Source organism: Schistocerca cancellata, chromosome 7 (assembly GCF_023864275.1).
Source record: "Schistocerca cancellata isolate TAMUIC-IGC-003103 chromosome 7, iqSchCanc2.1, whole genome shotgun sequence".
Classification (NCBI taxonomy): Eukaryota; Metazoa; Arthropoda; class Insecta; order Orthoptera; family Acrididae; genus Schistocerca; species Schistocerca cancellata.
Window position 1 is genome coordinate 290,093,600 of NC_064632.1, and position 13,811 is coordinate 290,107,410.

The window sequence follows — 13,811 nt, forward strand, 5'->3', positions numbered from 1 at the left end:
TCTTTGACTTTGAAGGATTGGTTCATCATGAACTCGTGTCACAGAGACAAATTGTTAATCGAAGGTACTATAGGGACATGTTGCGATGCCTGCGAGAAAATATGAGAAAGAAACAGCATGAAATGTGGCGAGTCAATTCATGGCTCTTGCATCACGGTAATGCACCCACACATTCATCCCTATTGATGCGTGACTACTGCACAAAAAATGAAATCACTATGCTGTCTAATCCTCCGTTCTCTGCAGTCCTGGCTCCTGCTTACTTATCTTTTCCCAGGGTTGAAAACGCCGTTGAAAGGACGAATATTTGCAACGATAGAAGAGATAAAAGAAAATTCGTAGACGGGGGATATGTGCGATCCAGCAAGGTGCGTACGAAGACTGCGTCCGGAAGTGGAAACTGTATTTGGAACGGTGTATCAATTGTGGAGGAGAATATTTCGAAGAAGGCCATGCAAAATAAGTAGAACATAAGCGTAGAAAAATTTTGTGGGCAAAGTTCGGGAATTTTTTGAACAGACCTCGTATTTACTTTCACTGTGAATCACTCCTCAGAATGATCGTTGTGAAAAAACCACATCTCAGAATCTCCAAAAATCACGTAGCACAGTCTTGGAGACGACTGCTGCTTCGAATGCTGTAAATGACTGATACAACGCACTACATTCGTAGAAGTACCACATTGTCCCACCAGACATCTCTGTCGGTTTCATGCGAAATGCACTGCTACTTCAAACAAAATGAATGAAGTTGTAATTCCAGGTTGAAACCACAAGTACTCGTAAAGTTAACACGTCAGAACGTCAGAAATTTAACGGCTAATGTCCACATTGTCGGCTAGGCGAACCAGGAGTGACTGTGTTGTGTGTCCAAGAGATGATGGGCTCGTTTACCGATGACGAATGTGCTTGGCCAAAGTTCGTTTCCCTCGCAGTCGGTACACACGGAAACGTCCACCGTCACGCTGTATACAGACCAGTTAGAAAACTACCTGGTAGCTCTCCGGTGTCAAAAGTTGTTGAGCGCGTAACCGTCGGTGCATACGTACAGGATACTTCCGTGGTGAAGTTACAGACTTTCAAGGATGATGCAGAAGGATAAAATATCAATCTGGGCTGAGGGATCAACCGAGTCGAATGCTATATGGGAATATCTTTCTGATACCTCTGGCAGTGGAATACATGTCCTGGTACTTTTGTTGCTAATATTGTAGGGTAGGCAGTTTTCGAAGGTGGAAGACGGACCAAAACAAGAAAACATGGGGTTTAAATTGCACGCGTTAAGATCTATGAGCACTTGTTCATATTCCGTACTGTGAAACCATTCTACTGAACAAGTGCCCTTACCTCTTCAGATGCGCATTTTAGAGCCCAAATTTACCACACTTATTTTTCTTGTTTTGGTCCACACTACGTGCTCAGACACGTGGAAACCAAAGAGCTAGTACTAGGAGAGATGTTTACTAGATTTTCTTTGTTTTCTTTCGTCATTACTACCATGTATGAAACTTGTGTACCCTCCAATCTTAGCGACGCTGTATGGGTTCCGCTGTCAGAGACATCAGAACTATTTTCGCTTGTAACTTTTGACCTGGTTCTTTCCGAACGAGGATTCCTTATCTGAGATTGATACATTTACCCTTCCCCATAATCCCTGAAAGTTTATAACATCATCACAGAATCTTCCTGTATGTGCTGCTACGGTAAGTGAAGCCGAAACAGTTGTCGCCGTGCTGATAGCCATGGTGCTACAGAATGCATCAGTTGTCCATGTCAAACCTTTCATTGCCGCAGGCAAGCCTATTTCCTGACTGAAGGTACGTGACCTGGTTGTAAGATTCTGCAGGAGCGAACGAACAGCATGTACCTCCTCTAGGCCACGAGACGCGTGGAATCGCTAGGATCCTCCATGGCTTTAAGAATGGTTCACCTGAACGCATAAATTTCATATTTACTATGGTAGTCATGGGATACCGAACAACGCGAGCAGCAATACCGCAGTCTCTGAAGGGCAAGACCCTGGCATTCTCTGCTTCTGAACACGTGCTTTTAGACGTTTCCGCGTATTACACGACCTTCTCACAATCACCTTCAAAGTGTGATTACTGTATGATATACCCGCTGCGTAAACAGGTAAGAGTAATGCCATCTCCAACCCGTATACAGAGTGTCCCAGAAGAAATGATTAATATCCATGGGTACGATAGGAAGTCTCTTTAGAAGCAAAAGCTTCATACGGACGTATTCCCTATTCCGAAAAGTTGCCGAGACAGAACACATTTAGTGAAAAATTTATTTTTAGGTACTGGCGCACAACTATATGTCTTACCCACCCAGCGTCTTTGACGTTTTGTTTTAGTCCACCTTATCTCGTTACTTTCAGCCATTTTGCTCCGGATGTCTTTCTGCCATACGAGTGAGAGTGGATCCATATTTGAACTATGTCGGTCTCTCTTTGTGATTTATCTCCCGTCATTAAACATTTCTAAGTTTCCACTTTTTTTAAATTATTCGGCACAATTTTTGCGTTGTAAACTATGAATTAAACTAGTTGTGTGTAAAGTAATCACTTCCGTAAATAACAATGTATATTTGGTGTGTTCTACCTCGGTAACCATTTGGAATTGGCCATGTCCATATCAAGTATTTTGCGTCAGATCAGTGGTGCTGTCATGTACCTCAATATTGATCACTCCTCGTCATGCACCTTGTATAAGGAGCGATCCTCGTAACCAGAATGTACAGGGCATTCCTCTTGCCTGCTTTGTGCTGTTGCGGTGAAACGCTAATCATTTGCACACATAACTTCATATTTCGATTCACGCCAGTTTGACGTACCTTGGGTAGCACCTTCATCATGCTGTAATTTTACTATCTAGCAATGTACATATTTTAACTTTCGCCATCCCAGAAACATTTAGCCCTATGGCTAAAAAGTACAAAAATATTGACTACTTTGGTGACGGACCAAGCACCAGGTGACGTCACAGTAAGTATCACAGCTGTACATTGAGGCGACAGAAGTCAAGGAGTACCTATTAATATTGTGTCCAGATTAGTGCAGCAACTTGACGTAGCTAGTTGTTGGAAGTCCTCTGTAGAAATTTGAGCCAGGCTAGCTATGCCACCTCTGTAAAGGTTTATTACTGAGGAAGTGTTGCCGCTGCAGGACTGTGCGCGCGAAATGACCTCTAGATTAAGTGCTGCAAATGTTGGATGGGATTCATTTCAGGCGACCTGGGTGGCCAGATCCTTCGCTCGAAATGACCAGAACGTTCTTCAAACCAGTCGCGCACAATTGTGACGCATGGCGCATTGTCATCCATAAAAATTCAATCGTTCATTGAGAAAATGAAGTCCACGAATGGCTGCAAATAGACTCCACGTAGCTGAATATAACCGAAGACCCGGTCCATTCCATATAACCACAGCCCACTCCGTTATGGAGTCACCATTAGCTTGCACAGTGCGTTGTTGAAAACCTGTGTCTGTGGCTTTGTGGGCTCTGCACCACTCTCGAACCCTACCGTCAGCTTTTACCAACTGAAATCAGGACAAATCTGACCAGGTCTGGGTTTTCCAGCGGTCTAGGGTGCCCAGGAGAAACACTGCAAGCGATGTCGTGCTTTTAGCAAAATCACTACCGTCTGTCGTCTTCTACCATAGCTCCTTCTCAGCAGATTTCGCAGGACTTTCCTAACGGATACGTTCGCCGTACGCCCCACATCGAATTTTGCGGTTATTGCAAGCAGTGTACGTTGTCTGTTAACACTGACAACTATACCCAAGCGCCGCTGGTCACGGACTGCGTTGTGCATGGCGATAGGCAGTGCCTGAATTCTGTATTCTTGGCACATGCTTGACATTGTAGATTTCGGAATATTGAATTGCTTAATGATTTCCGAAACTTTACACACCACTGGCTATTAAAATTGCTACACCAAGAAGAAATGCAGATGATAAACGGGTATTCATTGGACGAATATATTATACTATAACTGACATCTGATTACATTTTCACGCAATTTGGGTGCATAGATCCTGACAAATCAGAACTCAGAACAACCACCTCTGGCCGTAATAACGGCCTTGATACGCCTGGGCATTGAGTCAAACACAGCTAGGATCGCGTGTACAGGTACAACTGTCCATGCAGCTTCAACATGATACCACAGTTCATCAAGAGTAGTAACTGACGAATTGTGACGAGCCAGTTGCTCTGCCACCATTGACCAGACGTTTTCAATTGGTGAGAGATCTGGAGAATGTGCTGGCCAGGGCAACAGTGAACATTTTGTGTATCCAGAAAGGCCCGTACAGGACCTGCAACATGCGGTCATGAATTACCCTGCTGAAATGTAAGGCTTCGCAGGGATCGAATGAAGGGTAGAGCCACGGGTCGTAACACATCTGAATTGTAACGTCCACTGTTCAAAGTGCCGTCAATGCGAACAAGAGGTGACCGAGACGTTTAACCAATGGCAGACCATACCATCACGCCGGGTAATACGCCAGTATGGCGATGACGAATACACGCTTCCAAGGGGGGTTTACTGCGATGTCGCCGAACACGGATGACAAAATGGTAGATATCGAAATAGACGACAGAGGGATTGAGAAACAATTAAAATCGCTCAAAAGAGGAAAGGCCTCTGGACCTGATGGGATACCAGTTCAATTTTACACAGAGTACGCGAAGCAACTTGCCCCCCTTCTTGCAGCGGTGTACCGTAGGTCTCTAGAAGAGCGTAGCGTTCCAAAGGATTGGAAAAGGGCACAGGTCATCCCCGTTTTCAAGAAGGGACGTCGAACAGATGTGCAGAACTATAGACCTATATCTCTAACGTCGATCAGTTGTAGAATTTTGGAACACGTATTGTGTTCGAGTATAATGACTTTTCTGGAGACTAGAAATCTACTCTGTAGGAATAAGCATGGGTTTCGAAAAAGACGGTCATGTGAAACCCAGCTCGCGCTATTCGTCCACGAGACTCAGAGGGCCATAGACACGGGTTCACAGGTAGATGCCGTGTTTCTTGACTTCCGCAAGGCGTTCGATACAGTTCCCCACAGTCGTTTAATGAACAAAGTAAGAGCATATGGACTATCAGACCAATTGTGTGATTGGATTGAGGAGTTCCTAGATAACAGGACGCAGCATGTTATTCTCAATGGAGAGAAGTCTTCCGAAGTAAGAGTAATTTCAGGTGTGCCGCAGGGGAGTGTCATAGGACCGATGCTATTCACAATATACATAAATGACCTGGTGGATGACATCGGAAGTTCACTGAGGCTTTTTGCAGATGATGCTGTGGTGTATCGAGAGGTTGTAACAATGGAAAATTGTACTGAAATGCAGGAGGATCTGCAGCGAATTGACGCATGGTGCAGGGAATGGCAACTGAATCTCAATGTAGACAAGTGTAATGTGCTGCGAATACACAGAAAGATAGATCCTTTATCATTTAGCTACAAAATAGCGGGTCAGAAACTGGAAGCAGTTAATACCATAAATTATCTGGGAGTACGATTTAGGAGTGATTTAAAATGGAATGATCATATAATGTTGATTGTCGGTAAAGCAGATGCCAGACTGAGATTCATTGGAAGAATCCTAAGGAAATGCAATCCGAAAACAAAGGAAGTAGGTTACAGTACGCTTGTTCGCCCACTGCTTGAATACTGCTCAGCAGTGTGGGATCCGTACCAGATAGGGTTGATACAAGACATAGAGAAGATCCAACGGAGAGCAGCGCGCTTCGTTACAGGATCATTTAGTAATCGCGAAAGCGTTACGGAGATGATAGATAAACTCCAGTGGAAGACTCTGCAGGAGAGACGCTCAGTAGCTCGGTACGGGCTTTTGTCAAAGTTTCGAGAACATACCTTCACCGAAGAGTCAAGCAGTATATTGCTCCCTCCTACGTATATCTCGCGAAGAGACCATGAGGATAAAATCAGAGAGATTATAGCCCACACAGAAGCATACCGACAATCCTTCTTTCCACGAACAATACGAGACTGGAATAGAAGGCAGAACCGATAGAGGTACTGAAGGTACCCTCCGCCACACACCGTCAGGTGGCTTGCGGAGTATGGATGTAGATGTAGATGTAGATGCTGTAAATAGAACCTGCATTCATCCGAAAAAATAACGTTTTGCCATTCGTGCTCCGAGGTTCGTCGTTGAGTACACCATCGCACACTCCTGTCTGTGGTGCAGCGTCAAGAGTAATCGCAACCATGGTCTCCGAGCTGATAGTCCATTCTGCTGCAAACGTCGTCGAACTGTTCGTGCAGATCGTTGTTGTCTTGCAAACGTCCCCATCTGTTGACTCAGGGATTGAGACATGGCTGCGCGATCCGTTACAGCCATGCGGATAAGATGTCTGTCATATCGACTGCTAGTGATACGAGGCCGTTGGAATCCAGGACGGCGTTCCGCATTACCCTCTTGAAACCACCGATTCCGTATTTCAGTGGATCTCGACCAACGCGAGCAGCAATGTCGCGATACGATAAACCGCAATCGCGATAGGCTACAATCCGACCTTTATCAAAGTCGAAAACGTGATGGTACGCATTTCTCCTCCTTACACGAGGCATCACAACAACGTTTCACCAGGCAACGCCGGTCAACTGCTGTTTGTGTATAAGAAATCGGTTGGAAGCTTTCCTCACGTCAGCACGTTGTAGGTGTCGTCACCGGCGCCAACCTTATGTGAATGCTGTGAAAAGCTATTCATTCGCGTATCACAGCATCTTCTTCCCGTCGTTTCAATTTCGCGTCTGTAGCACGTCATCTTCGTGGTGTACCAATGTTATTGGCCAGTAGTGCATCTCACGTGTCTAGCTCCAACAACCATTCCGCGTTTAAAGCCTGTCAATTCCCGTCGTGCGGCCGCAATCACATTGGAAACCTTTTCACATGAATCACACGAGTACACGTGACAGCTCCTCCAAGACTCCGCCTCTTTTGTATCGTTGCCGCGCGGGATTAGCCAAGCGGTCTTAGGCGCTGCAGTCACGGACTGTGCGGCTGGTCCCGGAGGAGGTTCGAGTCCTCCCTCGGGGATGGGTGTATGTATTTGACCTTAGGATAATTTAGGTTAAGTAGTGTGTAAGCTTAGGGGCTGATGACCTTAGCAGTTAAGTCCCATAAGATTTCACACATATTTGAAATTTTTTTTTATATATCGTCTGTGCACGCGATAGTACCGCCGTCTGTAGACGTGCACATCGCTACCCTATGGCTTTTCTCACCTTAGTGTATATAGGAGAAGGCGGCAACTGTAGCAGCTAGTTACCATTTTGAAATGGCCGAGAAGCCCTCAGCAGAGATCTCAACCAGGCGCGGCTGCAAGCACGAGCAGGTTTTATTCAGAGTGCAGCTGTTCAAAGAACCGAGGAATGAGCTTGTGGCGTTCGCTACTTTTCTATCGGGGAATGCACCTCTCCTACAGATGAGTTCGGTGACTTTTTCATTATAGAACAGCAATACAGTGTAACCGTCCCGTATAAATAAAAAAAACACAAAATAATAAAATTTGGATAATTAAGTTCTGAGCTATGAAAACTGATAAATCTTAACTCATGAAAAGCTGATAAATTTTGACGTAAGTAGCGCCACGCCATGGCCCTGTGACATCAATCTGAATCTGTCCGTGAGAAATAAACTGAAAAATTCTTACCTCGTGATGGTGTCGCAGGATAATGCTGTATATATATCTGCTCGTAAATGGCACAGATTCGTGCAGTGCTGGCCTATCTACTAATACTGGATAACATTTGTCTGAGATCTGAATTATTATAAAAACTGACTTTACTTTGCAACATAGCTGCACAGCAGGTCGTCTGATTACTAAAGAGCACGTGACTATGATCGGACAAAAATTCTGGAATATTTGAATTAAGATAAATGACTGGATCGGGACTGGCAAAGACTTTAGAGGAAATTATACTTTTGTAGTTGACTGGTAAAAACAATTATATTCTGAAAATTTTTTACGTTATTGATAAAGATCTACAATCCATTACACGCGGAAATTGAATATATTACAAATCTGGGTTAACTGGTGCTCACGAATCACAAAAGGAAAGATTGAACCAAATTCATATTAACATCTCAGACAAGTGTCTTAACTACGCGCTTGCTAATAAAAATAATAAAATTTACCTTACAATACATGTTTTTTTTAATCTTTATTAATACAATGCAATAATGATGATACAAAATACAATACAATAATGATGCTACAATACAATACAGTGCTATACAATACAGTATGATGATGCAGAATAACCCACCACCTTAATTAATTAGTGGGTCTTTTTTATAACTCAAAAATCAAGAGCAGCTTGTACTCAATTGACTGACCCAAAGCTATGGACAAGGTTAATCGAATCGATGAACATACTCTAATGCTAATTTACTCTGCAGCGTTACAGCTGTGCCAGATGATCTACAAACATACTTTTGTGTCCTGCTCACCGAGCTAACCCCAGTGAGCGTGCCCCTGACACAAGACTGACCGTATTACTTAAATATGCTGTAGTCTCAAATGTAAATTTACTTTCAAAATCTTTTCTTAATGAATTTACTTTATTTACTAGCGATTCATCAAGAACGTTAACACATTTAATCACACTAGGTGAGCGTGGAAGTAGCCAGGAAGTAACTGATGGAAAATGAAATTACTTTTAACAAATGTGAATTTTATTCCCAAAAGCTTTTTCAAAAACAGGTTTAAAATTATAAGCAGAAAAGCACACTCGAAATATCAAGTTAAAATTTTATTTAGAGGCAGAAAGAACAATATTAACAGTATGAGCCTTCGGGCTGAGAAGCTTGCCTGCTCCCTTTCAACACGGCCGCAGTCATGACCGCTCAAAACAACCTCTGAAAGACTACACTGGTGCAAATCTGCAACACACCAGCTTACGTTAAACTAAAAAAAAAAAAAATTAACAAGTTTCACAAATACGTAAACTATGCACCCCGTAAGAGGGATGGAAATGGTACAACACTCAAATTATTTGCCACCGAAAGTGCAATTTCCTTTTTAAGGCCTCTTACGGTGGAAGGGTGGCAGGCAACCTTATAACCTAAAATGACTATTTAAATAAAACCCATAAATGCAGACTTACATAAAATGTACAACATGCTCTACATCACACATGTACCACCTCGCAAGATGATAGGCAAGATGAAAACATATTTCAAGAATTCGGCCTTTAAGCAATAAATTCCTTAATACCGAATCCGACAAACATGACAGAGGCAGCTATTAACGTACAGGAGACCGACAGACAGACACTAACTGCCTAACAAATGCGGACGAGAGACAGGCGAGCAAGCTGGGGACGAGAGACTGACCAAGAACACAAGTAGAATTTAACAAGTAACTGAAACAACATATCACTAATCACTTAACTTCTAATAACTGATTTTTCTGGCAAAGACCTGGCGCAGCACCCCCAAAATGCTCTCCCAAAACGTCCGCTGCCAGCCGCTTCAACGGACGCAGGAAGGCGCGCCCGTCTCCCGTCTCACGGCGTCGCAGCTCGCCCCGGCCAGACCGATGTCGTGGGTTGACTCCTGTTGCTCTCGTGTTGACCGCGAAGCCACTACGCCTCGCTATACGGCACGGCCACTGGACTCACGTGGCGACCTCACACGCGCCGACGCTCCAGGCGGACAAGTCATCTTGTGTCCCAGTGCGCGACAGACCAACCGATCGATCCAACCGCCAATGCCCATTGCCTGAGCAAACTCGAGCAGACTGGCGGCCTAACACATACTAGCACTCCGGACGACCTACAGACACTAACCGCCTCACCACTGCGGACAAGAGACAGACCCAGACTAACTTGGCTGATCAGCTGACCAGACTCGCCCAGACTGACACTCTGCTCTGGCTGACCAGCTGCCTCCGACTGACTGACCCAGACTGACCACCGAGCTCACAGCGCCCCTTAAATGCACGTAAACAAGCAACTTTCCCCATTTCCCACCACAGGGAGGCACCAAAGCTGCGATTTCCACAGCGGTGCCACCGCCAGAAACGGAAGGCGACTGCTTTACACTACGCGCTGCGGCGTGCTCTTCAAAACATCAAATTTATCTACGGCTCACAGTCCCTATCCATGTTAGTGGTTTACTAAATTACACTGTTGATTTTTCATTATATTAACAATTATTCATTTGTTCCTGATCATCTCATTCCATGGTATCATTTATCCCTGCGGCTGATCACAATTATTATTCAGTTCCATATAACAAAATTTTACAATTTGTTCTGCACTGTAACTTTAACAACTACTAACTGTAAACTGCGCAGTACCAGCGACACTGGTAGCAGCGAGCGACTGTAACTGCGGCAGAGACTGCCCTGACCTGCGACTCTACTGCAGCTCTCTTTTAAAAAGGGGAAAGATATTTTACGCCTCAGGCAGCGCGTGTGGATTGTCGTTCTAGTAAGTGAGCAGTACATCGAGATTACATTTGCTCTAGCACGGTGGTGAACCCATTACAACAGCACTTTCCATTAAATACCGACGTGCCGAGGTATCCATTCCATCAGTAAGGTCTTTATTAGACTGCGACTACGGCGTCAGGCAGCGCAGTTAGCCACGCCACCTGTGGCGCTACTCGTTATTGAGAACTGATTTGCTAAGGAGCCTATTAGGCTAAGGCAGCCGGTGGCGCCGCCACAAACCGACTGCTGATTGGCCGTCGCGATCCGCCACCACATCGGCAGCCACTGGTGGCGGAGAGTAGTGGCGGAGCATTGCATCATACGGAGCCTATTAGACTGGGCCACCAGGCGAGAACTGCGGAATTGCCGTAGGCTGAACAACGAGTGATGGCTGCCCCACCGATGGCCTAGCTGCGCCGCCTGGCCGGCCAATAAAGGCCTAACTGACGCACGCGGTCACACACAGTGGACACGGCTGTCGTTTCATTTGGTCGACGATAGAAACTGGCGAGCAGCAAGAGAGCCACAAAGACGTCCGGAGTGACTTCTGTGAGCGGTAACTTCTGTGTCTGTTGTGTTGCAGGAATGCTGGCTGTGCTCACGCTGGTGGTAGTGCTGGTGGAGTCTACCCTGGCGGCCAGACTGCCGCGGCAGGCCAATCCCGGCTCCAGCGTGTTGGATCTTGTGCCGCTTATAGACGGGTCAGTACCTGCTGTCTGCTCTCGCTGCCTCTCTGTTCAACAACTGCACTCATAGAGTACCTTAAGCTACGTTTTTCTAGCTGCGGCGATTTCCTGCATCGTGCTACGCAAGCAAGACCGCGCTCCCCACTCGATCAGTGCCAATATACCAGACCGTTTTCATAGGGTGCGGACAACGTAACGCCGCTGCGGGCTCTACCTGCGGGAAATTCATGCGTGCTTGGGGAGGAGTCTGTCCTACCCGTCCCAGCGATTTGCTTGGTTGGAGGAGTGGAGGAAGTCGAACTGAGCAGCAGTTAACTGCACTACTGGCCATTAAAATTAATGCACCACCAAGATGACGTGCTACAGACGCGAAATTTAACCGGCAGGAAGAAGATGCTGTGATATGCAAATGATTAGCTTTCCACAGCATTCACACAAGTTTGGCGCCGGTGGCGACACCTACAACGTGCTGACATGAGGAAAATTTCCAACCGATCTCTCATACACGAACCGCAGTTGACCGGCGTTGCCTGGTGAAACGTTGTTGTGATGCCTCGTGTAACGAGAAGAAATGCGTACCATCACGTTCCCGACTTTGATAAAGGTCGGATTGTAGCCTATCGCGATTGCGGTTTATCGTATCGCGACATTGCTGCTCGCGTTGGTCGAGATCCAATGACTATTAGCAGAATATGGAATCGGTGGGTTAAGGAAGGTAATACGGAACGTCGTGCTGGATCCCAATGGCCTCGTATCATTAGCACTCGAGATGACAGGCATCTTATCCGGATGGCTGTAACGGTTCGTGCAGCCACGTCTCGATCCCTGAGTCAACATATGCGGACGTTTGCAAGACAATAACCATCTGCACGAACAGTTCGACGACGTTTGCAGCTGCATGGACTATCAGCTCGGAGACCCTTGACGCTGCATCACAGACAGGAGCGCCTGCTATGGTGTACTCAACGACGAACCTCGGTGCACGAATGGCAAAACGTCATTTTTTCGGATGAATCCTGGTTCTGTTTACAGCATCATGATCGTCGCATCCGTGTTTGGCGACATCGCGGTGAACGCACATTGGAAGCGTGTGTTCGTCGTCGCTATACTGGCGTAACACCCGGCGTGATGGTATGGGGTGCCATTGGTTACACGTCTCGGTCACCTCTTGTTCGCATTGACGGCATTTTTAACAGTGGACATTACATTTCGGATATGTTACGACCCGTGGCTCAATCCTTCATTCGATCCCTGCGAAAACCTACATTTCAGCAGGATAATGCATGACCGCATGTTGCAAGTCCTGTACGGGCCTTTCCGGATACAGAAAATGTTCGACTGCTGCCCTGTCCAGCGCATTCTCCAGATCTCTCACCAACTGAAAACGTCTGTTCAATGGTGGCCGAGCAACTGGCTCGTAACAACACGCCAGTCACTACTCTTGATGAACTGTGGTATCGTGTTGAAGCTGCATGGACAGCTGTACCTGAACACGCCATCCAAGCTCTGTTTGACTCAATGCCCAGGCGTATCAAGGCCGTTATTACGGCCAGAGGTGGTTGTTCTGGGTACTGATTTCTCAGGATGTACGCACCCAAATTGCGTGAAAATGTAATCAGATGTCAGTTCTAGTATAATATATTTGTCCAATGAATATCCGTTTATCACCTGCATTTCTTCTTGGTGTAGCAATTTTAATTGTCAGTAGTGTATTAGCCGACAGCTGCAGTACCTGTGTCGAGCGTACTAGCGGCATCAGAGAAGCTTTGGCGTAACCGCCGACACCCACGAAGGACCTCACGTTGTCCCTAGGCAGTTCATTAATTTCTAGTCTGTGTTATAAGGCAGTGGGAACTGGTATTCCTCCGGATCGTCGAGCAAATGTTTCTTCTTAAACTGTTATACGATTCTTCTTCTTCTTCGCAATGTAAGAACATTTTTCTGATTGCTTAGCGCTTCCCTAGTACTCTTCCCAACAATATACAGTCCTCCTCCTCTTCCATAATTTCCATGTGCTTTCGGACTGCCCAAATTTAACAACTTTTAGATCTAGCACTGCGCCGCATGTTTGGTTTTCGCTATCTCTGCTACCGCTGTTCCTTCTAGCAAAATGGTCCTCGCGTCGCGCTAGAGCCCGCATCTCGTCTAGGAGAAACTATATCATCCAACGACTTGCAACAAACTCTAAAAATAATTTCAAACCTCTCCGGAATTTTTTCTCGCTTCCACCTCGCACAGAAAACGTAAAGGCAAAAAGTTTATCGCTAACTACATTCCTGATGTTGGTTTGTTGAATGTTCCGCGTAATACGTGAGATTTCAATTTATTACTTCACTGTTATTGATTCTACTGGCCAGAACGTTAGCATACATATACGAGGTGTGTACAGAAAGTAAGGTGAATTTATATTTTTATGAAAACATTTTTTCTTCAATATTCATGTTGTCCTCTTTAAAGTGATCCCCCTCAGATGCAATACACTTGTGCCAACGCTTCTTCCAATCATCGAAGCACTTCTCATAAGCACTCTTTGGTACTGCCTTGAGTACTTCCAGCGATGCAGTCTTTATTTCCTAAATCGCTGAAAGTCTTCTTCCTTTCACAGGTCTCTTCAGTTTTCGTAACATCAAAAAGTCGCAGGGAACCAA

At 45.5% G+C, this 13,811-nt stretch overlaps 1 protein-coding gene across 1 annotated transcript in view; it reads left to right on the forward strand.

Moving 5' to 3' along the window:
- LOC126092249 (dipeptidase 1-like) overlaps positions 1–13,811 on the forward strand; it is a 310,126-nt gene that overhangs the window by 23,404 nt on the left and 272,911 nt on the right. Inside the window, exon 2 of the mRNA XM_049907759.1 lies at positions 11,061–11,178. Coding sequence (XP_049763716.1) covers positions 11,061–11,178 — 118 coding nt within the window. The remainder of the gene's footprint in view (positions 1–11,060; positions 11,179–13,811) is intronic.